General features: G+C 41.8%; 1 protein-coding gene across 1 annotated transcript in view; it reads left to right on the top strand.

The window, feature by feature from the left end:
• Window positions 1–25,501, top strand: part of SVEP1 (sushi, von Willebrand factor type A, EGF and pentraxin domain containing 1) — a gene marked incomplete at its 5' end in the record, with an annotated part of 136,995 nt that overhangs the window by 76,070 nt on the left and 35,424 nt on the right. The window contains 15 exons of the mRNA XM_082075065.1: window positions 746–842; window positions 1,537–1,650; window positions 2,497–2,610; window positions 3,506–3,707; window positions 4,713–4,870; window positions 6,042–6,243; window positions 6,868–7,043; window positions 8,376–8,500; window positions 12,955–13,078; window positions 13,607–13,777; window positions 15,895–16,068; window positions 22,459–22,578; window positions 23,370–23,546; window positions 24,315–24,399; window positions 24,711–24,902. Of these exons, the coding sequence (XP_081931191.1) occupies window positions 746–842; window positions 1,537–1,650; window positions 2,497–2,610; window positions 3,506–3,707; window positions 4,713–4,870; window positions 6,042–6,243; window positions 6,868–7,043; window positions 8,376–8,500; window positions 12,955–13,078; window positions 13,607–13,777; window positions 15,895–16,068; window positions 22,459–22,578; window positions 23,370–23,546; window positions 24,315–24,399; window positions 24,711–24,902 (2,231 nt within the window). The remainder of the gene's footprint in view (window positions 1–745; window positions 843–1,536; window positions 1,651–2,496; window positions 2,611–3,505; window positions 3,708–4,712; window positions 4,871–6,041; window positions 6,244–6,867; window positions 7,044–8,375; window positions 8,501–12,954; window positions 13,079–13,606; window positions 13,778–15,894; window positions 16,069–22,458; window positions 22,579–23,369; window positions 23,547–24,314; window positions 24,400–24,710; window positions 24,903–25,501) is intronic.

The raw sequence follows: 25,501 nt of genomic DNA, 5'->3' as shown, positions 1-25,501 counted from the left end.
TAGACTTGAGATGAAGCAGGCAGAGCTCCCTTGTGCTGTGAGTACTCCCTTTGAAATACAGGCAAGTCCTCACGTGATAGAAACTGCTCCAGTTTGCCATAGAAAGTCGTTTACCCCCACCACCTCCCCCCAGTCTGTAACTGTGACAAGACTGCTTTGTTTGAATCTGAAGTCAGAATGTTGTGTAAACGGGAGCAAGGTTGACTAATGGTAAATTTCACCTGAACCATTATATGACATATAGGCAGGTGACAAACTTCTCTTCTGTTGTTTTAGTTGACCATTTACTCAGGCACTTGGCTGAGTTCGGGTTTGCTACATTAGAAAAAATAACACCAGATGGTGAGGTTCCCCACCAGTTCACCTGATGACCGGTAGCAAGAAGTGATTAGCCAGGGTAAAAGAACGTGAAGTGGAGAACTCTCATATAGAAGACAGTGTAATATAAAATGTCACCTATGAATCATAGCTGAGAAATTTCTAAGGGAACAACTGCAATGAACATATTTTGCTAAATAAAAGGTAATTTAAAACTAATATTCAGATTCCTGGTATTTTTCTTTAGTAAAAAAGAATAGTCAGTGTGCTGAGGAGACAAAGAGGAAGAGCTAGAAGTTAGTGCCAGTGATGCTTTCTTCCCAGCTTTCTGAAGTGACTATAGGGTGTACAGTTTAAAATTAGAATATTTTTTTTCCACCTGTGTTTTCCACCTTTACTGTAATTGCATCATTCTTACCTCTGGCAGGTCTTCCATGAGTGTTTCCTGGAACCATGCCACAACAATGGGACATGCAAACAGCTGGGAAGTGGATATATTTGCATATGCCCACTTGGGTATACAGGTAAAAAAATTAAGAAGCGAGTGGACAAGCTATCATGTCTCCATGCCCTTAACATGAGCAAGCCTAAAGCAGAAAAGTATATCAATGCAAGAGTATATCTTAACTAATTGGAAAATCCATAAGTATTTGGAAAAGTAATTGGAAAATCCATAACTAATTGGAAAATACATAAGTATTAAGAAAATAAATAGTTCCTCCTGTTCTCATGGAATTATATCATGTTGGGCATAAAAGGATTTTTAATGGAGTTTCTTTTAAGGAGTTAGTGGATTTGAAAATCCTATCACTTGGCAATATTTATGATTAGTAAATCTGGAAATTTGCACTCTAAACAGCTAATTTAGTTAAATCTGCCTGTACTCCACTGTTAGCTTCCCGGTTGCTTCAAAGCAAACAGATGACTTACTATTCAGCTATTATCAAGAAGTGATCTCTCTGAGTTGTGATAGGTCTTAAGTGCCACTAATTCGAATTGTTCAGTCCGTTGCCCAATGTACATCATACCTTGCTAATAGCATTTTGACTCAGGAAAAAAAAAAGCCACAATCTAAAGAGAAGATAATAAACCTGAATGTCTGGTAATGTACGCAATTAATCAGTCATGTTTTACTACATGAAGTTGTCATTATTTCTATGTTTCTGGACAATTTCAAGTTTTGTCTTCCCATTCTTAGTCTTTTATTTTGCATTCTAGGCTTGAAATGTGAAACAGAAGTTGATGAGTGTAAATCAGCTCCATGTCACAACAATGGAATGTGTAAAGATGGCATTGGCACCTTTGTTTGCCATTGTCAACCAGGCTATTCAGGTAATTTGTTTCACTTCATAGCTCTTCTTCAGACAGGCATTGTTTCTGTGCCAAGCTGATAACACAACACACAAGGGCTGTGTAATTCATCCATGTTATTATAACAGTAAAGCAATCTAATCTACAGGTTAGATTAAGGTTCTAATATATGTGAACAGGTTTTGAAATGTAAGGATGAGCATTCAAGAACAGTCTGTGTGTGTGTTTGTGCACATATGGTTCTGTTTGTGACATTTCTGATCTGGAAAACAAAAAAGAAAAAAAGGAATGAAGTTTAGGGAATTAGAAAATCCTCACAGGAAGAATGCTTGTGAGACTGAATATGGTCTGACTAGACAAAGCATTTATGCAGTTGCTTTACAGTAGCCCGGTGAGTGAGTGGGCTTTTTCTTATCTTTTTGTCTCAGTCTTTTTAACTTTCACCTGCATGTTGAAGATATTGAAACTGACATGCTTGAGTACTTTGCAAAAACAGCACCTAATTTCTAAATATTGAAATAAACTGTTGAGGAAATCATTTTCTGTGATTAGAAAAGACTTGGTGTTTTCCAGCAGAAATGGTCTTATTTTTCATGTGATTGACAGCAACAGCTGCTGAATTTTACTTAAACTTTGTAAATACAAACCATGGGCTTCACATCTTTCACATCTCAGCATATAAATAGCACAGATGATCTCTGTAGATGTTCACACTAATGCAGTCAAACATGAAATATTATGACCTGATCTCAGCAGCCTTTTGTTATGCAAGCAGTATAGTGCTGTTCTGTCTTCCACATTCGGTCACCACAGCACCTAGACCTTGAATATGTCTTGATCATGCCTTGTAACCCTTGCTCTTTGAAGGTCTCTTGTGTGAGGAAGACATAAATGAATGTAGCTCCACTCCATGCTTCAATGGAGGGCATTGTGTTGATGGCAAGAATGGTTACCGCTGCACCTGTGCAAAAGGGTTCACAGGTACACTTTTTTCTGTTTTAAGTCAGCCTTCACTCTTTCTGACCAAGAAGATGTCTTCCTACCCTGTCCAATGTATTTCAATCTCATTGCTATATATTACATGTATTAGGTATTGATATGGATGTACTAGATTTCCTAGGTCCATGTAATCTCTGAGAGTCCCTGGAGTGTAAGTGCAGCTTCAGAAAAATTTACAAAGTGATTTGTCTTCTATTCCTAATTTTGCTGTGAACTCACTGTGTGATGTTCAGGAAAGAGTAAGGACATTCACATGGGTGCAAATTATTAACATTTATTTTAAAAAGAAAAATATTGTAACAGTAGGCAAGATGGACTATATTAAAATTATTCCCCATCCCCATAGTCAGCTTTCTACTGTGTTCATAGATTTCTTTGACAATGAGGCGTATCTGTTAACTATCATATTGCCAAGGAGCTCCACTATAAAATCACGTGCAGTTGCCTCATTCTTCCGTGCTTGTAACGTAGAGCCTCTTTCACAGCAGAAATCCCAGAATTACATGTTTCTGGCTTTCATGTTTCTCTTTAAAAGTTAAGGTTCCAACTAAATGTCTTTTGTAGAAGCTTTTCATTAGTTGCTCAGAATAGTTTCTCAGGTGATTTCCGGATTCAGCCCAAATTAGTCACAAAACGGGCAATATTTGCATTCCCTGCAGTTTACTGAGTGTTAATTTCCAGCTGCAAAGATAGTTCCTGTTATTCTTCTATGACCACTTGACCTCAGTTAATGGAGTAAATCCCAAACCTGCATAGCTACCCTGGAGTTTGCTGTTTCCCAGAAGATGGGCAATAGTCCTTAAAAAACAGAAATGAGTTGGTAATCTTTCTTTGGTTAATTCAAAGTGGAGCTGTGACTCTGTTCTTTTCTTCTCAGGTGCTCACTGTGAAATGGAGGTCAATGAATGCCTTTCAAACCCGTGTCTTAATAGGGCTATTTGTGAAGATCGAGTTGGTGGTTTCTCCTGCAAGTGCCTCCCAGGTTTTACTGGTGTCTTGTGTGAAAGAAACATCGATGAGTGCCTCAGCAGACCCTGTAGGAATGGAGCGACATGCAGAGATGGTATCAACGGCTTCAGGTGAAAAACAGATGATTGATGTAATACAATGTGGAAAGTCAGATATGTTGTGGTGCTTCAGCATTCTTAGATTTCAGCAAGGCAATTGGCAGCCTGATCCAATATCAATGGTCCCCTTCTGCATACTAAAGGGGATTTTTAAAGGCAAGAAAATAAATCCTGATGTCCTTACTCTTAAAAAATCCAAGGTAGACGGCAAAGAAAACATGCAAAGTTTGAAGTGTAGGCATGGCAGGACTGCAATGGTTTTAATATTAACTTTCCAAAAGAAATCCATTTTCCCAAGGTTCAAGGGCTTGTCATGTGTTCCACTAGAAGCATAGTTGATGACCAGTTAGTACCTGATAATATTACATTCCTATAGCCTGCAACACAGGCATAGCTATACATATTGAGAATACAGAGATTAAAATACAAACACCTATGGAATCTTCCAAATATTTATTTTTGTGCTTTACAGTGTCTGAACTCAGATCAGAAGTTACAAATCCCAGTAGCAGTGTGATATCCTCAATAACTGTAGACAGAGAGATGAACCAGCTGTTACTGTCTGGGTTTAACTTCCCCAGAAGTTTGGTGCTTTTCAGACACATTGGTTTTCCAAATACCAGGTTTTGGTGCCTTTCCACAGCCTTGGTTTTCCCTCAGTATACACACATATGCCTGAAATGTGAAGTGACTCTTGTCTATAATTCTGTGGACTCTAGAAGGCATGTTTTATTCACAGGGATGCAATGATTACCTCTCCTGATTTCATAAGAAGAAATGCAGACACTGTGTTTAAATATTGCATTGTCCCTATCAAGAAGAAATATTGTGCAGCTAATAGAATACAAGCATACTTACAGGAACAACCAAAATAAAACTCCATTAATTCTGTAGTGTCTCATCTGATTTTTTTTTTTTCAGTATATGCCATTCCCATTTGTGGACCTGGCCTCACGGTCAGGATTCTTTGTCGTGACAGCAGCCACCATTCAAGTGTGCTTCTGTTTTCCTCCATAGGTGTCTGTGTGTGACAGGGTACACAGGACTAAACTGTGAAGTGAACATCAATGAGTGTGACTCCAGTCCCTGCTTAAACCAAGCCACCTGTGTGGATGCCTTGAACTCGTACGTTTGTAAATGTCCCCCTGGCTTTACAGGCAGCAGGTGTGAAACAGGTACACAGGACCAAGTGTCAGAAAAAGGTGGCTTGACTAAGTCTCTGGGCAAGGTTTCCACTGTCTGGGCTGATTTCATACGGCTTCCCCAGAAAGCAGCTATGGTGTTGGGACTCTAAGAGGCTGAGTGAAGCCTGCGTGACTGCAGTGTTAATAAGTGTAATTGCAGCCAAGTAGCTATGGCATATTCATTTACCTTTTCTAAGGCTCAGTTCTATCTTTTTAATACCTGGTAGTTCTATTGAATTAAATTCTTATTTGCTCTGTGTATTTGAGCTAATTAGTTCTTTCTACTTCTCGTATTTCATGTAGACCTTTGCATTACGTGGTTAGAGATTAGTATGCAGTATCTCAGCTTTAGAAGTCCTAAAGGCATCAAGTTCACTGTGGGCAAAAGAGCATCAAATTCCCTATGGTCAGACTAGTTGGGTCACATATGGTGGAGCTACCCGGATGATGCTGGAGTTAGGCCACACAACCACAAGTTTCAAATCCATTTGTCTTTTAGCCACTCCATGAAAAGTACAGTGTGTTACGTCAAGAGCTGGTGAATCTTTAAACTGAAGCAGAAGAACCTCTGTTGATTCTAGAGACAGCAGGGAACCTACAGATCATGTAGACCTTCCATCCTATGTTGGAGCTTTCAGGAGAGCTCCACTTGATACATTTACATGTAGTATACTTGTAAAGCATGTCACTCTGCATTGAGGAGCAGCATGGAAGTGCTATTCCATACAAGTGCAGTGTATTTCAGTAGGTCTAGAGCAGACAAAATCTTTTTGTTTTGGTTTGTTTGTTTGTTTTTTATTTTGACTCGTGAACAAAATGGAACCAGCTGACCACACCTCTTTGGGTTGCTGAATGGCAGAGGGATATGTGATTTTACTGGTAGAGGACTGAAAAGCAAGGTTCATGGTAATTGTTTGTTAGATAAACAACTTCATTTCCAGTCATTTTTCTTCAAACCCTGTGCATTTTCTAGCCTTGGCAAGCTCTGTATGCTGGCTGATGTTAGTCTGCTATACATTCTTTCTATCTCTGATCAATTTAAAGTGATTAATTTCTGCAGATTGGTTGCATTTAATTTTATTACATTTGCTTAGTTTCTATTTGATTATTTTTCTGGGTTTTCAGGAATATAGCTCTGAAAAATCTTTTGTATTTGTTGCAGAACAGTCCTCTCGTTTCAATCTTGATTTTGAAGTCTCTGGTATCTATGGATATGTCATGCTTGATGGTGTTTTACCATCTCTTGGTGACATCACCTGTACATTCTGGATGAAATCCACTGACACTACAAACTATGGGACTCCCATTTCTTATGCAGTGGAAAATGGAAGTGATAATGCATTTCTTCTGACTGATTACAATGGGTAAATCACAGTTCTGCTTTTCTGTAGCTTACAGATGTCTTGAATTTATAAAGAAAGCATAGACCAGAAGTCTGAATATTGGCTTGGGGGTAGAAATATCTACATCCAGACTCTGTAGCTGGAGTTGCCTCTTTGTTTTTTTTTTATCCTTGCTTTGTTTCCTTCACTTTTTGCTAAATAGGAGAGTAATGGCAAGAAATCAATGACATTTAGAAAGCAGGATATTTTTTGTCTGGACTACATTTACATTATATTTAAATGACGCATTGAGAAAATGACTGAATAAAATGGAGCTCAGCACTCAGAGTACTCGTGCTGTCACTTCAAAAGCAGGGATGAACCCAAGGGACAAGTCTAAGAATCCACTATGCGCTGTGATTTGTGTCTGCATGTTTTGGTGCAAAAGCACACTACTTATTTCACCATGCTTTGCATATGATAACTGTAACTTCCAAATTCTCCAAGACAGAGGTCTCTTCTGTGATGATCTTTCAACAGGGATTTCTTGTATGATGTAGACATGATTGCCTCATTTAGCAAATAACATTTTTTTGAGTCATGTGGGACAGGCTGTGCTTTTAAAGTTACTGCATTCAACTGATTATGCCTTCATTTTCCATGCAGCTGGGTTCTTTACATAAATGGCAAAGAGCGGATCACAGACTGCCCTTCAGTGAATGATGGCAACTGGCATCATATTGCAGTCACATGGACGTGCACGGATGGTGCATGGAAAGTATACATCGATGGAAAACTGTCTGATGGAGGCACTGGTCTCTCTGTTGGCTCAAAAATCCCTGGTATGCTTTATTTATATTACACTGGATCTGTTGTCTTTATTCTGTTTTTATTGCAGAATTTGCTGTGCCTGCAAGGAAATATTTATTTTGCTGGTTTTAGTATGTTTCCACATATTCAACATTTATGCAGGGTTTGTGTTTGCTATTCTTGTTCATGAAGACAGTTCCCTCACTCACTCTTGCTGAAAACAAAGCGCACATTTCTAGGGTTAGCTAGTAGGTAATTTGTTGTGGGGGTTACAGAGTTTAGTCCACAAAGAAGCCTGCGTTAAGCTCATTTTGGAGTGGCTTTGTGAAAATAGGTTTCTCACACAACAAACTTGAGTTTAACTGGCATTTTCCTTACAAGTGTTGGCTCAGAGTTGATTGAATTAGCCTTCTTCTGTTACTTTCAGGCATCTTTTAAAAGTTTTGTTTGCATTTTTTCCTAACAAGGTGGGTTTTGCTGTTTCCTTGTTTCCTGTGATCAGAAGTCTTGCCAGTAATATAAGATGACATGAAAAGAATACTTTCACCGTTGAAGAGCTGCAAAAGGCCTGATGTTAGATTGCTGCAAGGAGATTTGGTTTTGATGGTATTTTCATACTGGCCCCATCCAATTTTACACAGACTTTCAAAAAACTATCCATATTAAAAAATTATGGTGAAGCATTTAATCTGTGTACCTTATGCTTGCCCTGTCTTTCCCAATTACATTGGAGTTATCTCCAGAGACAAGACCTAAGGAAGTGTGCAGTCTCCATTACTTTTTGCCCTTGTCCACACACTGTGTGACACACAAAATGCATGTCCACATCATCTGTGCTGCTGGTCGAGGAGAGGAAATTTATGACATGTATGGCATGTCAGAAAATTGACTGTCTAATCACCAATGTGCTTCTGAGGGTTTGGAGTCAAATTTGTTCAATCTGACTTTCTAAGTGTTTGTTTAAAGCAGGAAGTGCAAGCTGGCACTGTGAAATATGCCTGGCCTGCCCAAAACTGCATTTTGCATTGCTCTGTATTATGCTTCAAATACTGAGCTAGAAGTGGTCTCTTACAGCCAATACCATTCCTGAAGCAGCCAAGTAGAGTTTCTGCTCTGACCAGTATGAGTTTAGCATTAATGCGTATTTGAGACTCACTTCCAAATTGTTACACTCACTTACCTCAGTCTATGTTAAGGCTTCCCAGATGTTTGCTGAGAGAATTTGTTGAAAGTGGCTGGTGTCCTGCACAATGGATAGGATAGGATAGCAAAAGTTTTGTTTTGCTTAGTTTTTAATCCTCCTATGAGGATTCCTGCTGTGAGGCTTTGTTTCCTATTCCTGTTCTAATTCTCTCTGTGTTTAGGTGGTGGTGCGCTTGTACTGGGTCAAGAGCAAGATCAGAAAGGAGAAGGATTCAACCCAGCTGAATCTTTTGTGGGCTCCATCAGCCAGCTCAACATTTGGGATTATGTCCTTTCTCCACAGCAGGTAAGTCCTTGCTGCAGTGTCTGACCACAGGGCTCTGAGTGTAGGATGAGCATTTGAAAAGGCATTCAGAGTTAGCATAGTGAATAGACTCCTGTTCCTACAGAAGTCAGTGGGAACCAGATGAAGCTCTGACCTAGGGAAATAAGCTTAGCATAGTAAGAAGAGTAGCTTTAAGCAAAACTGGATGTGGCAAAATCAGCACTGAGTCACCTTCTATTTTGATTGAGCCTTCCTATACTTCATAGCTTTGAAAGAGAAGTGAAGGCATACACAGAAGCTAGCAGTCCTGTTAGAAGAGGGAGAAAACCCAATGAAACAACCTTATGGATTGCTTTACAGGTTACAGTTCCCTCATTGTGCTGTGTGAAGGCACTGGTAAAACTTCAGAGGGGAGGCATCAGAATTTATGTCTGTGCATTAGGCACTATGAAAAATCTGAGCTATATAGTCCTAGGAAAAGTCTGAATGAACAGGATAACCGAATGATAGGCTACTTTTATTGAGATATCAAAAATATAGGTTTGGCACTAAACTTTCACAGAGTTAAAAAATCAGTGTAGATCAAAAGATGTCTCCAAGCACAGCGATGCCTCAGCTTCTCTGGAAGACAAGCTTCAGTGCTCAGTTATCCTCAGGGTGAAATTTTTTTCTTTATATCTAATTGGGACCTCTCACTTCTGTTTATGACTACTGTTTCTGTGCCACACCATGCACTGCTGTGAAGAGCCTGACTCTGTATACTTGATTACCTCCCCATTGATACCAGGGCTGCTGTTAGGTGTCCCCAAAACTGTCTCTGTTCCAGGCTGAACCAGCCTTGGTCCCACAGCCTCTTCTCACAGGGGAAATGCTCCAGCCCATCATCTTTTTTATGCCCTCCAACTTCTCAATGATTTTCTTGTACTGAGGAGCCCAAAATGGAATGCAATACTCCAGATGTGGTGTAGCAAGCACAGAGAAGAGGGAATAATCCCTTCCTTCATTTTGTGTCTGTGACTCTTTTCACACCACCAAGGATGTTGTTGATCCTCATTAATGCCAGGGCACACAGGTGGCTGATACTCAGGCTCCCTGCCTGCCAGTGCCCCCAGTTTCTTTTTGACAGAGCTGCTCCCTCTCCAGGCTTTCCCCAGCCTGTATCATTCTGAGGTTTTTTTCTTTCCCATTTGCTCTTGTTGAATTTCATGAGGTCTCTGTTGGCCCATTCCTCCAGCCTGTCGAGGTCCCTAGAGATGCAGCTCTGTCTTTAAGCATACTGATCGGGCCTCCCAGTTTGATATTATGTGCAAACCTGACGACAGTATCCTCCATCAGCACTTCCTGGTCATTAGCATTTCAATCCTGAAGGTCAGAAATGGTGAAACTGTTGGTAACACTTAAACAGCAAGGACTAATGTTCAAAGTTAGGTGCACTTATTGGGGGAGAGGTCTTTGGATTAAAAGATTTTGCTCTTCTGGGTTTTTTTACCACTATTTGGTGGTTTATCGCTGTTTGTTATCCATAATCCAAATAAGAAATAATAAAATGAACAGAAAATAAAACATAATCATTGCTTCCAGCATCTAAATGTCTCCTCCTTTCTCCTTTTCTTTGCTACTTCGGCTTTCTGCTAGGTTCAGAACTGTCCAGCAATCTGCTACTGTTCTTGGCTTTCAGGGTCTTCGGTTCTTGCATTGCCAATCTTCAGGTTTTTGTTGACTAGCAGTTTTGAAGCAGATAAGTATACATGTGATTTTACAGGACACACTGGTGGAGAGGTTAAGTGCAATTTTCTGTGTCTTTCTCAGTAGCTGATTAAATTCCCATCTGCTTCAAATGCAATACAGTTAGGATGAGGAAAAAAATCCTGCCCTTTGTTTGTGGTATCCATATTACTCAACTGAAAGGACAGATGTGAGACCAGACAGGGAGCTGGGCCAAGTAAGCTTCCTAAAAAATGTTAACCTCATTCATTTCAGAGCTTGGAATAGCAAATCACTATTACTATCTGTTATTATCACTGTTGTTCTGGCAAACTGGAACTGTTCAGTAAGTCTTACTTTCCTATTCTCAGTCATAAAGGAAAGTGGGGTCACAGAATGTGTTGCCCAGTGAATTACATAAAGGCAAAGTCCACTCTTTGAGATTTTTCTTTGTGTAATTTAGTTACCCACTTGCACATTAATTTTCTATAGGTAAGCCAACAATCTGTTTGTTCTGTTGCTGAGTAGACAGCAGTAAAAATTTGAGGTTTTTATATGAGACTGTGAGGTCCTTTCCGGGTCTCCATTCTCCATCATATGGCTTGGAAGGGCTGATTCCCAATCCTGCCTTTCACACAGTGGAAAATTTTCCCTGTAGATTCCTTGCAATGCGTTTGCAGTCATTGTCCTAAGCAGTTTCCATCAGCACCTACCGTTGAAGTGAGATCTTTGAAATGGCCTCAGAATAAATGGAGCAGGTTGCTGTCTTCTCCAGCTAAGCTGACTCTAGAAGAGTCTGATCTACCTCACTGGATTTCATGGTAGGGAGAATGTGAGAGTAATTCAGTCTGAGATTCATGGTGTACCTTTCTTTCTCACAGACAGTATAAAATAATATTTTTGGTAGTTGATTTCATCCACTGGAGCCTTGATGGAAGCCAGTCACCCTTTTGAGAAAGGCAGTTTCCCAACTGTTTTATCATGAACTTTCCAGACCTGTGCTTTCTAACCAGCCAGCTGTGACCTGAGGCTGTGCTGCATGTATTGTATGGGCAGGCTGGCTGTACTGAGGTGCACACAGCCACTGTGATGCTCATCTTTGCTCTTTTTAATTCATTTTTTCACTCTGCTGAAGGAAACGTTCATTCCTCCCTGCCAGTGAATTGCTGGAATGACTCTCCAGCAGAGAAGAGACAAAGTAGGAAGTAGTCTCAGTAGCCTAATTACTCACATGTTCTCTTAATTGAATAATGATCTTTTCTCTATGGGCCACTTTCCTCCCTGTTACCTTAAAAGAAAAGGAAATCCTTAATTATCCTTTACAGCTCATTTATCCTCCTCAGGGTACATATAGTTTTTTTAGTAGTTCAGTGGCTGAGATATGATTGCATCTGCCCTGACAGAGAGAAACGTAATGGGGAGTACTGTGCCAATAATACATCGTAGTCCCAGTCACCTGCTGAGACTGTATTTTGTTTCTGTTTCTGGAGTTGTAGTGAACAAAGGCAATGGTGAACCCAAAGCCCAAGTCTTTCCTTAGCAGTTTTAAAACACCTTCATGTAGCGGAAATCTCCCTGAGCATCCAATGGAACTAGACATCCTTCTTTTTTTTTAATAAGTGCTGGGGCAGAGACATCTGAGCTCGTTGCAGAGGATCACTATGGAATGTTTTGTGACATCCCATCATTAAGGGTCTGTATGCATATTCTCACTATTGCCTATAATTTACACTGGTGTCTGAATCGCTTAAAGAGTGCTGCGCCGTCTGGGCTTGTAGTCCCCAGGTTGCTTCTGTTGGTGGCTAGATAGAAATGTTACTATGTTAATATGTTTAATAGATATTCAGAGTCACGGTGAAGAAGTAGAAATATTTTTACCGTATTGAAATAATTGTTTTTATATTAAAAGGCAATACTGAAACCGCTTAAGAATTTCCATTGGCATTTCAGTTTCTTGTAGTAAGAATGCAAAAGAAACCCCTAGTGCCACCACTGAAGGAGTTATGTTTTAAATTGAATACTTTTACATCAAAGATATTTGACCAGATCTGCTCTCAGGAAATTAATCTGCTGTTGGTCTAACAGTGTGTTTCTTCCTTTCTCCTATACTTAATTTGCCTATATAATTCCTGTTTCAGTACATGTTTAGTTATGGCCCTGTCTTGCTTTGGTTGAAGTCAATGCCAATACTGCTCTTAGTATTGGTATGGGTAGGCCTTTCCTGCAGTGTTTTGAAGAGCCTAGTGTGTTGAATTCACAAAACTCTTGTCCTAGAAACAACAAATTGCTTTATCAAACTGCTCCTTTTTGTGTTTCTGTTCCTTAAATATGGTGCAGTGCTATCAGGGTTTGTGGAATGCAGATCTTCAACATCAAATTCCTTTTGGCTCCTATTTGACATTTTTCTGCAAAAATATCAAGTTTTCTCTTCAAGTTGCATTCTCATATCTGCTTTTTTTCTGTGACATATATACATTTTTCTTTCACACTAACAAACAGAATTGTGTTTCAATAACTATGTTTTATGCTTTGCTTGTATGAAAAGTATTCCTTCAGGTATTGCCTCAGTACATGCCTGTCCACAGCTAGCTGGCTTATAAATACAGAATAACAAATAGTTCAGCCAGAAGCCTCTTGTACTAGAAAGGATGAACATCACTTATTCAATGATTTGTTCTAGTGTTGCATGCAGACGTAGAAGGAATATTTTTCTGCATTCTTTTCCTACATGGTCCTTAAACAGTACCTAATCAACTCTTTTAAATCCATAGGTAAAATCTCTGGCTACATCCTGTCCAGAAGAACTCCAAAAAGGAAATGTACTAGCCTGGCCAGATTTCCTGCCAGGAGTTGTTGGAAGAGTGAAGATAGATTACAAGAGTATATTTTGTGCTGGTTAGAACTTTATTTCCTAGAACCCTTTTGTTCTGAACAATATTATAAGACTCTTTTATGAGGTCAAATATGCTAGCTTGCAGCCTTTGCCCTACTAACCTTGAGTAAATTATTTTGATAATTCAACGGTTAGAACATTCAGTCCTTCATTCCTCGAATTCCAGGGTTTTGTAACAAGAGTTCATTGGAATCTCTGACAGAGATTTATTGCTTCCTGAATTGAGATGGGGAAAGAGTGAAGATGGTGTTGGGTCAGAAAGAAGTTTTTCTTGTCTCGTGTTCTAAAAATAATTTGATAGTGTTAAAATGCCTACTGCCTCCTCACCTCTTTTCCTACAGATTCCTTTTCTGATTTTATATGTTGATGATTTTCAAAATCCTTTGAGCCCAAGCAGGATGTAGCATACTAAACACTCGCTAAAGCTTTCTCCTGGATAAATTTATTCAGGATCAAACAATCAGATAACAAAGTTATTCGTTTCAGCATTTAGCTGTATCTCTTACTGTATGCATATATTTTGTCCACAGACTGTCCATCTTTGCAAGGATCCGTACCACATCTGCGGGCCTCTTCTGCTGATGTAAAGCCAGGGTCAAAAGTGAGCCTTTCCTGTGACCCAGGCTTCCAGATAGTGGGAAACTCTGTTCAGCACTGCCTTAACCTGGGACAGTGGACACGGCCTTTTCCCCGCTGTGAAAGTGAGTTGTCTCAGTGGGCTGGCAGGATTAGGAAACCCTAGCTTTTATTTGGACCCTATCACTATTCATGGTCTGTTTTTCCCTGCAGCTGTGAGGCACTTGAATCCATCCAGGTTACAGCATATACATATAAGCTTAAAACTAAACTGAGGTTTTGCTAAGCAGAAACTACACTATGATTGGATTTTGCCACCTTTTTTAGTCAGTTTCTAATGTGCATGGCAGAAATGACTCTATTTGGACGAGCAATCTGATACTCCATACTCTCCTCCTCAGTAGCATTGGAAGTGTGGAAGATGCACAGGAAATGCTGGACTCTGTCTGTGACTTTTTACATGTCACTGAGAACATCTGGTTTGAAGTTAAAAGCCTCAGCATTAGTACATTATGCAGGTTTGTTGTTTTTTTTTTTTTTAAAGGCAGCAGGTATTTCTGTCAGGACTTAGAAGCACTCCAAGACTTACAGGATTTATTCTAAGAAAGTGGGCTGTATGCATTTAGATTTCCAAGGTTCTTTGATTCCTGCTTTCCTGTTCCTGCCTTCTTCTTTCCTTTGGTTCTCCTCTGCTGTGATTTCACATGTGACTACAGTTACATGTGTTGGAGCTGACTATGTATTTCATTTCAGCAGAATAGTAAATAGCTCCAGGAGTAGGTATTGCATGATCCCGAAATTGACCAGTAGTCTGGGGGAAAATCATCAAATTTGTTAAGAATACCTTAAAAACAGTTTGATCTAGATTTGATGTGATTTTTGAGTCTTCCTCTTTATTCAGTTGTTCATAGCACAAATCCAGGATCTATATCCTCTTCTGCCTAAAGAATAGCATGCTTGTGAGGATTTACCCAAAAGCAAGTCTTGCTGGGCAGAGCATAAGTTCACTGGCAGAGAGAGCTTTGTTCTTTCTTGATGTGTTATCAGTGACAAGCCAGAAGAATCCTGTTAGCGTTGTCGTCTGATTTCTCTCTGTTGGGCCAGGCAGTTTTACCTGTTGAGCACTGAGATCAGACAGAACAGAGTTGACCTGCCACCAGCATACTGAGTGAATGAGTGCCAGAATTACCCACTGGCCATGCTCAGCCTGTTCCACAAGTACCTGGTGGATGAAAGCAGATTGAAGATAACTATTTCATGCATTAATAACTACAAGGTTGTTAGTGGAAGGTGTGGTACAGAAAGGTTCTTCTGCTCACTCAATGAGGCTCATTTATAATCACTGCTTTCACCCACCAGGATCCTTTTCCTCTTCCAACCACCAAAGACCCCCAAAACCACAGTTCCACATTGCCTGGCAGCCTGTCTTTGTTACAGGCTCTTCAGTTCTGTCCCTCTACAACTACCTGGCTTCCATTACCACAGGCTCTAAATGCTTCACACTGTCTTACTGTGTGATCCTTGCACACGGCTAGGAAGCAAGGAATTGCTACAATCCATATGGTTAGAAAGACAAGCTGTGTAGCTGTTGAAATAAGTTTGTGTCCTATTGATTGAAATGAAGATGCCCAGAAGGAGCTCTGCAAGAATCAATAGCAACCTCCAGCAGGCAGATAGTTACCTTCTGCTGGGATCAGAATGGCTTATTTACTATATTCAAAGTGATGTCTAAGGTATGTGAGGTCAGTTCCAACCTCTCCATCGTTCATGCCCTCCATGGTCTTAGACCAGTACTGTAACCTCTTAGCAGTAATTTGTTAGCTAGTTTTGCAATGTTCAAACACAGTAATATGGACTTTGTTTTTCAGTGAAGGGAAATAACAGGAACCTCCATGGAGGCAAAGTTACTTTTCTTTTTTTTTTTTTTCCTTGAAAATCACCAAGGATCATGGATTTATCAGGGGAAGTACCCTGTGACTGAAAAGCATCTGCTCAGATCTTAGTCACAGAGGTCTGCAGGAACTGCAGAGTCCTGTTCAATCTCTGGTTGACAAGTGCCCACAAAACAAGATGCTCCTCCAGACCTGGAATCAATTAGTTGCCTCAGAAAAGGTCTGGGCCGTCTTGCGGACAGGATTCCACAGTTGCAGAGAAGTCTCTGATGACAGCTCTTGTAGAATCTCTGAAGTTGATCTGTGTCTGCTCTGCTAATGTCTGTGCCCTCTCTTCATTCATGTTGCAGGAATCAGCTGTGGAGTGCCTCCACGGTTAGAAAACGGATTTTATTCAGCTGAAGACTTTTTCGCTGGCAGTACCGTTACCTATCACTGCAACAACGGCTACTATTTGCTGGGTGACTCCAGGATGTTGTGTCTGGACAATGGGAGCTGGAACAGCATTTCACCATCTTGTCTTGGTGAGATGTGCCATACATGTGGCTGCATGGTCTGGTGACCTTGCACTCTCCTGTGCCCTTTGGTTTGGGTGGAATTTCATTCTGAAATTGTGAAGGCTGACCAGGGTCTCAGAAATCACACTTGAAAATATTCATCTTTCCAAAATACCATGCTCAGCATTATACAAAACCAAAACTACATTCTGGCACCTTTCTCTGTCAGCCCTCTAGTATGCCCCACAGTTAATAAGTCTGCATTGCCTCTTTCAATCCAGGCTTATTTAGCCCTGGACACCTTTCATTCTCCGCTTCTAGCCCGTGCATTTCCCTGTGTTTCAGCGCACTGTCAGTGTCCCATACTCTCTGACTGGGTTCTTTTAGATGTTCCTTGTGTGGAATTTGTAATGCTTAATATTAATACCAAATTTACTTATTTGAAGATAGTTGATACTGCACAGGATTTCTGATTTAGCAGAATGACACAAAGTAGCACAAAACAAAGAAATCTGAGCTACACTAAGCAAAATATAACAATTGCAATACATAATTCAATCAAAATACCAATACCAGTCTTTAGAATATGCTCACTGTCATGACACTGAGCGTCACCAGTAGCTGGGAATTAGTATGTGGGTTGAAATCAGCTCAAGACCATTGCTAATTGTCTGGTTTTTCTACTCTATGTTGGCCTGAACCATGTGTTCATTTCCACTGCCATAGCAGTGTGACTACCTCAGGGAGACATTTACACCACCAGCTGATCCACTCAATTGCTGATAGTCATTTCACAGAATCACAGAATCACAGAATGTTAGGGATTGGAAGTGACCTCAAAAGATCATCCAGTCCGCTCCTCCTGCCATAGCAGGAACACTTAGATGAGGCTACACAAGAATGTGTCCAGGTGGGTTTTGAATGTCTCCAGGGTAGAAAACTCTACAGCCCCCCTGGGCAGCTTGTTCCGGTGTTCTGTTACCCTCACTGAGAAGAAGTTTCTTCTCAATTTAAGAGGAACCTCTTGTGTTCCAGTTTGAACCTGTTACCCTTTATCCTGTCATTGGTTGTCACCGAGAAGAGCCTGGCTCCATCCTTGTGACCTTTATATATTTGTAAATATTAATAAAGTCACCCCTCAGTCTCCTCTTCTCCAAGCTAAAGAGCCCCAGCTCCCTCAGCCTTTCCTCATAAGGGAGATGCTCCACTCCCTTAATCATCTTTGTTACCCTGTGCTGACTCTCTCCAGCAGTTCCTTGTCCTTCTGGAACTGAGGGGCCCAGAACTGGACACAATATTCCAGATGTGGTCTCACCAGGACAGAATAGAGGGGGAGGAGAACCTGTCTCAACCTACTAACCACTCCTTTCTAATACACCCCGGGTACCATTGGCCTTCCTGGCCACAAGGGCACAGTGCTGGCTCATGGTCATCCTGCTGTCCACCAGGACCCCCAGGTCCCTTTCCCCTACATTGCTCTCTAGCAGGTTGTTCCCCAACTTCTTTCCTTCAGCCAGTTCGCAGTCCGCCTCACTACCCAATCATCCGGACCACAGTCCCTCAGTTTAGCTGTGAGGATGCTGTGGGAGACTGTGTCAAATGCTTTACCGAAGTCAAGGTAGACCACATCCACCACTCTGCCGTCATCTATCCACCTCGTTATGTCTTCATAAAAGGCAATGTGGTTGGTCAAGCACGATTTCCCCTTGCTGAAGCCGTGTTGACTGCCCCTAATGACCCTCTTATCCTTGATATGCCTTGAGGTGGCACCAAGGATAAGCTGTTCCATTACTTTCCCAGGGATGGAGGTGACCGGTCTATTGTTAGCCGGGTCTTCCTTCTTGCCCTGTTTGAAGACTGCAGTGACATTTACTTTCCTCCAGTCCTCAGGCACCTCTCCCATTTCCCACGACTTGGCAAAGATGATGGAGAGTGGTCCAGCAATGACCTCAGCCAGCTCCCTCAGCACCCACGGGTGCATCCCGTCTGGACCCATGGATTTATGGATGTCCAGATTGCCTAATTGCTCCCTAACCCAGTCCTCATCAACAGAGGCAAACTCCTCCATTGTCCTGCCTTCCTCTGGTGCCTCAGTGATACAGGGCTCCTCAGGACAGCCTCCAGCAGAGTAGACAGAGACAAAGAAGGCATTCAGTAACTCTGCTTTCTCTGTATCTCCTGCCACCAGGGCACCCACCTCATTCATCACAGTATCACAGTATCACAGTATGTTTGGGATTGGAAGGGACCTCAAAAGATCATCTAGTCCAATCCCCCTGCTGGAGCAGGAACACCTAGGTGAGGTCGCACAGGAACATGTCCAGGCGGGTTTTGAATGTCTCCAGAGAAGGAGACTCCACCACTTCCCTGGGCAGCCTGTTCCAGTGCTCTGTCACCCTTACTGAGAAGAAGTTTCTTCTCAAATTTAAGTGGAACCTCTTGTGTTCCAGCTTGATCCCATTACCCCTTGTCCTATCATTGTTTGCCACCGAGAAGAGCCTGGCTCCATCCCCATGGCACTCACCCTTTATATATTTATAAACATTAATAAGGTCCCCCCTTAGTCTCCTCTTCTCCAAACTAAAGAGACCCAGCTCCCTCAGCCATTCTTCATAAGGGAGGTGCTCCACTCCCTTCATCATCTTGGTTGCCCTACGCTGGACCCTCTCCAGCAGTTCCCTGTCTTTCTTGAACTGAGGGGCCCAGAACTGGACACAATATTCCAGATGTGGTCTCACCAGGGCGGAGTAGAGGGGAAGGAGGACCTCTCTCGATCTACTAACCATCCCCCTTCTAATACACCCCAGGATGCCATTGGCCTTCCTGGCCACAAGGGCACAGTGCTGGCTCATGGTCATCCTGTTGTCCACCAGGACCCCCAGGTCCCTTTCCCCTACACTGCTCTCTAATATGTAATCTCCCAACCTATACTGGAACCTGGGGTTGTTCCTGCCCAGGTGCAGGACTCTACACTTGCCCTTGTTAAATTTCATTAGGTTATTCCCCGCCCAACGCTCCAGCCTGTCCAGGTCCTGCTGGATGGCAGCACAGCCCTCCGGCGTGTCAGCCACTCCTCCCAGCTTGGTGTCATCAGCAAACTTGCTGATAGTACACTCAATTCCCTCGTCCAAATCGTTAATGAATATATTGAATAATATTGGCCCCAGCACTGACCCCTGAGGCACTCCACTAGATACTGGCCTCCAACTAGACTCCGCACCATTGACTACCACTCTCTGGCTTCTCTCCCTAAGCCAGTTTGCAACCCACCTCACTACTCTATTGTCTAGACCACACCTCCTCAACTTAGCTGTGAGGATGCTGTGGGAGACTGTGTCAAAGGCTTTACTGAAGTCAAGGTAGACCACATCCACCGCTCTGCCATCATCCATCCACCTTGTTACATTCTCATAAAAGGCTCTGAGGTTGGTCAAGCATGACCTACCCTTGGTAAAGCCATGCTGACTGCCCCTAATAACCCTCTTATCCTTGATATGCCTTGAGACGGCACCAAGGACAAGCTGTTCCATTACTTTCCCAGGGACAGAGGTGAGGCTGACCAGTCTATAATTACCCGGGTCCTCCTTCTTGCCCTTTTTGAAGACTGGAGTGACATTTGCTTTCCTCCAATCCTCGGGCACCTCTCCCGTTTCCCAAGACTTGGCAAAGATGATGGAGAGCGGTCCAGCAATGACTTCAGCCAGCTCCCTCAGCACCCGCGGATGCATCCCATCTGGACCCATGGATTTATGAATGTCCAGACTATTTAATTGCTCCCTAACCCAGTCCTCATCAACAGAAGCAAACTCCTCCATTGACCTGGCTTCATCCGGGGTCTCAATGGAGGAGTTTGCTCCCTATACCCTTTAGCAACAGCCTTATATTCTTCCCAAGTGGCCAGCCCCTCCTTCCATGATCTATGAACTCTCCTCTTCCACTTGTGCATACCCAGCAGTTCCCTGTTTAACCACGTAGGTTTCCTGGCTCCCTTCCTTGACTTCCTATGTGTCGGGATGCTCTGGTCTTGAGCCTGGTAGAAGCAGTCCCTGAACCAACTATCTTGGGCCACTTTACCTTCAAGCAGCCTTGACCATGGGATTTCCCCCAGCAATTGCTTGAAAAGGCCAAAGTTCGCCCTGCTGAAGTCCAGGGTTGCAATCCTGCTTGCTATTCTGTTCCTGCCACATGAGATCCTGAACTCCACCATTTCATGGTCACTGCAGCCAAGGCAGCCCTCAGCCTTTACCGCTTCAACCAGACCCTCCTTGTTAGTGAGGATGAGGTCCAGCAGAGCACCTCTCCTAGTCAGCTCCTCCACCATTTACATCAGAAAGTTCTCATCAATGCACTGGAGGAACCTCCTAGACTGTGGCTGGCTGGCTGGCTGAGCAGTCCTTCCAGCAAACATCAGGGAAGTTAAAATCCCCACAACAACCAGGGCCTGTGACTGTGAGGCTGCTCTCAGCTGTCTGTAGAAGGCTTCATCAACTTCCTAAAACAAAGGCCACCTTCCTGTCCCCTTGTGTTGAGTCACCTTCTTTGTAACAGCAGTGGTCAGTCACACACTACGTTATTCCCTGAGCTTCACCTTTGCTGCTCTCCTCTGAGCCTTCTTCCATTGTGGGGGTTTACTGGTCAGTCACACACACCTGTCAGCAGGCAGCTGCAGCATTGGAAGGGCTGAGAGTTCACTTGTGGACACAGTTCACACAGTTGTCATACCATAACTTGCTTTCTGGTCACCTGAGTGTGATGTACCAGATGCAGCTGCAGGAGCTGAAAGGTGAGACGGACCACCATAGTACTGTATGCAGAGGACTGGGGGTGATTGTTCTTGTAGGGCCATGTCTCCAACAGATCCCTGCAGGAATCCACTAGCTAGTTTTAGTTGTCATAGTCATGCCTAACATGGGAGTTGCAGGGTAACAATCTGGCAAGATTTGTGTTTGATTTGACTCTTAATTTGATTTAGGTATAGCATGTAATTTTTTGAGTCAAGATGAGCAAAACAAAAGCCAAAAGTATTTTAGTTTTACCAAAATGTACTTTGGAATAGGATCCATCTGGTTCCATCCTGTATACTGGGACTCCTCCAAAACCTCCAGATCACCCAGTTCCTCTCTTTGCTTTTCTCCTTTGCACTTTATACCAAGGCTTAAATATGAGCAGGCTCAGAGCAGGTGCTGCAAGGCTGTCCAGACAGTTGTACGTCTGTGCAGCAGGAAGCATGATGTTGAGGAGAAGCCCTGAGCTGCACCTTCCAGGTTGCCTTGTCTCTCATAAAGCAGAGTAGACTAAGGGGAAAACAAGAGTGGCTTTGGCACACTAACCCACCCTTTACCTTTCTGATTCGTGCTCCAGGCAGGTGCTAACAAAGCGTGGTACACCTGTGCCCTAGGCCATTCCTTTTGCTCTGTTGTGGATCTGATTCATACTGTCCTTCCACTCTTCCTTGCCTTACCAGACATTACAGGAGGAGCAGTGATTCCAGTTCATTGGTTTTTAACTATGTTGGGTTTTTGCCTGGAAATGGGCAAAGAACTCCAGTCCCTAGTTCAACAGCTGTCCTGTAGCAGGGCTATTAAATGAAGAACTGTTCTATCTCTGACGTTCTGGTTTATATAAAGAATAATTCCTGATGCCAGCGTTTTTCATTTAGATACTTAGAAAATGACCCTTTGCAATTTATGACTCATTTTTTACATACCAAGAACACTTCTGTACCACCAGGATTTGAAAGCTGATATGAAGCATTCTAGAGTGAGGGAATTTTTTGCTGTACAGTACCAAGCCACATGGAACATAAATCATCAATTGGCACTTCTAGACACTACTATAGTAGAAATAGTTAATTATAATAACTAATATGTTTTTAACTGATTTTAATTTTTCTGGTAACTGCAGGCACTTTTCATTCCTAGTCTAATGTAATTCTCTTCAGCAGAGGTGGGGCTCTAATCATATTTTATGTTCAGAGTGTTTCCCCTCTTGGCTGAGTTTTCTTCTCTTGTAGGTGGGAAATTCAATATAAAGGATTTCCCAAGCAAGTGTTTAGTGCAGAAGTCCTCCTTCGTAGTGTCTGTCTGTACTAGTAGTAACTGCAAATGAGTTACGATGTCTGTTCTTTTACCACTTGGAAACTAGATACTTTTTGTGGAAGTGTTGGCTGAAGGTTGATAGGATTTGTCTCTGGTTTTCTCACGTTTCACTATATTATGTAGTAAATTACCGACAAAGCATAAATATTAATTTGAATATAAAATATTTATACTAGTGCATCAAAAAATGTATTGAAGAGTGATTTTTAATTATACAATTCAAGTGATTCTTCTTGACAGTTAGTGGGACAGAAATTTGAAACAGATGCTTATTACAAATGCCACCCTAGAGACATTTTTTTGTGTTTCTTTTTTGTAGATGTTGATGAATGCGCTGTTGGATCAGACTGTGATGAGCACGCATCTTGTCTTAACACAAACGGATCCTATGTTTGCACTTGCATCCCTCCTTACACAGGAGATGGTAAAAAATGTGCAGGTATGGGAAAGAAAAACATCAGGGTAGCCTTTCCAAGGTTCTCTGTAGCCCAGTATCCTGCCTCCTGCTGTGGAAGACAGTTGCCAGTAATTGAAGTCAACGCAGGGACAGGGCAGGCGTGCTCTCATCTCCAGGTCACTTTGACCTGAATGGGGCTGTGATGAAATGTCTTGTTTTGTTTCCTGAGAACGTACCTCTCTCCCTGTGGAGACAGCTGTCATTGGGATTCTGCTTCATGACCTACACATGTGGACAAACCTCTTGCACATGGAGCACATGTGCTGAAGTCCTGGGAAGGGTGCATGACACGGTTCACCACTTCTCAGAGCAGAGCTGTGCAGTGAAGAAATATTTAAATACAGGCATCTGAGTAGGGCTTGAGCTGCATGTGGAAATACAAAGCAAGGTAACTTTGCATGAAGATGACTAGACTGTGGCACAGGTTGCGATAAAAGGTAGCTAAGCTGATTTCATGTTCAGAGCTGGACATGCTGCAATGGGCTTTCCATCACCAAGTGAAAAATGAGAGATTTGTTTGTTTCTGACAATGAATGCAAACTCAGTTGCAGAGAGTTCTTTCATCTCAAGATTAGTTTACTTGCATGACTCTTCAGTGCCTGTCACTTACATATCGTACACAGAAAAGTTGGTAAGGCTGTAAACTGCTTATGAGCGTTTTCCACATGCTCTGCCTTCCTACTTTGAGAAAATTCCCAGAGGTATCTCCTGCAATTTGTTTATAAAACCTGGTACTTAGTTATGTTATTGATAGTTTCTCTCTTCCTCCTCAGAACCAGTGACGTGCCGTAATCCAGGAAGTCCAGAGCATGGTCATTTATATGGGAACACTTACAGTGTTGGCAGTGAAGTGACATTTTCCTGTGAAGAAGGGTTTCAGCTGACGGGAATGACTACACTTACATGCATGGAGTCTGGAGAGTGGAGCCACCCCATACCGTATTGTGAAGGTGTAGTTCATGGGGAGGATGTGTATTGTGATATGTGTTGTTAGAGAGAAGGAAGGGGGAAGGTCATATTGTAGAGCCTTTAGAGACAACAGCAGCTAACAAAACCGTGTTCTAGCAGACCTGGGTCTCAGTGTTGAAGTCTATTGTCTCACAAGACTTAACCACCAGTTGAAAGTTTTCCAACAGTTGTCATAGTCATAGCGGTACTGGCTTACACAGATTCTCTGAAGTGTCAAAGTCATATACTTATTTAACGCAAGCGTTAAAAGTGTGATTTGAGTCCGCCTAGCCTCCTGTTTTCAAGGAACTTGTGGGAACTTAATGTCTTAAAGATCCATTAACTGTGTTTCAGTGGATAAGCAGCAACCAGAGAGGACAGGCTGGTGCACATACAAATACGTGGTATAATTGCAGAAATAGTTTATTTAGAAAACCAGAACTAATGAGGTGAATCAAAAGGGTAAAATGAAAGGGTAACAAAGACAATGTCAAAACCCAATTACTTTTTCCATAGGGATGGGTGGATATGGAGTCTTCTTGACAGTCAAGCATGTGGTATGTAGAACAGTTCCAGCTATTTATTTCCAGTTAGTCCTATTTCTCAGTAAGGTGAAGTCAGATAAAAAGCCCTAAATGTTAAGAAACCAGTGTTAGCTAGGGCTTTACTCCTCTTCAAACCTATTTAGAGAAAGGAAAAGCAAGTCATGATTTTCCATTCTTTATTATTTGTGTTGTATCAAACTGTCTTGTGATCCTGTCTTTTTGAAGCTGTATCCTGTGGTGGTCCAGTTATTCCAGAGAACAGTGCCATTTTGGGCTCAAATTTTACATACCAGAACAAGGTGGTGTACAGGTAGGAATTCAGTATGTTCAAAGTGCTATATTAATAATTGATTGAGAACCTGGCAACAAATGAGAGTATGGCTGAATCAAGAAAGTGGTTGAAATGAAAGGAGCAAGATGGAATTACAGTAATGGAAAGACATTTGTTTATAGCTGTGGCTATTCAATAGAGGAGCAGAATGTTTATCCCATTACTGCCTGTCTATGCCCTCTAGAGAAAGACATTGTATGCAGGTGTGGATTAAGAGAGAAAAGGGATGCCTGATTATGTTGTGCATAAAAGGCTCTGTGTTCGATAACACTTCTTTTCTTCTAACTTAGATGCAATGATGGATACAACTTAGTGGGTGAAAAGGAAATTCTGTGCCTTGCTAGTGGCATTTGGAATCATCCTCCTCCCTCCTGTGAAATTGTGACATGTCCTAGCCCACAGGATATCAGCAATGGAAAATACACACTCACTGGCACAACCTACCTTTCCTCTGTATCATACACCTGTAACAATGGATACAGGTAAATGCAAGAACATTCCTGAGTCAATTGCAAGTGGCATGCTTGCTAGAAGTTGTAACTTATCTCTGAAAGAGACAAAGCTCAGAAAGATAAAATAGTAAAATAGAATTTTAAAAGAATTCTTTATATCTTGAAGATATTTTATGTATTTCATCCTAAAGATGAAGGTCGTTCAGGATTTTTATATACATAGATAGATAGATAGATAGATAGATAGATAGATAGATAGAGATATAGATATATGCAGTGCTTTCATTTTACCACCAAGCTAAACAACATATTTTGAATATTCAGAAAAATAGTTGTCATTATTTTTGAAAGTTCTCATTTGTCTTTAAAAATTATCATACCTTTACAGCTTCGGTGCATACCCAATATTATTTTTGCTATTGTTTTACAATAGCTTTGGTGCAAAGGCTTTACAATGGCTTTCCCTGCAGAGGGATCTGGACAAATTGGAGAACGGGGCAATCACCAACTTTATGAAGTTTAACAAGGACAAATGCCAGATTTTGCACCTTGGACACAGCAACCCTGGCTGTACATACAGACTGGAGGACGAGATGCTGGAAAGCAGCTCTGTGGAGAGGGATCTGGGG

Source organism: Streptopelia decaocto (genome assembly GCF_964273445.1).
Source record: "Streptopelia decaocto genome assembly, chromosome: Z".
Classification (NCBI taxonomy): Eukaryota; Metazoa; Chordata; class Aves; order Columbiformes; family Columbidae; genus Streptopelia; species Streptopelia decaocto.
This window is presented reverse-complemented; position numbering and strand designations above follow the sequence as displayed.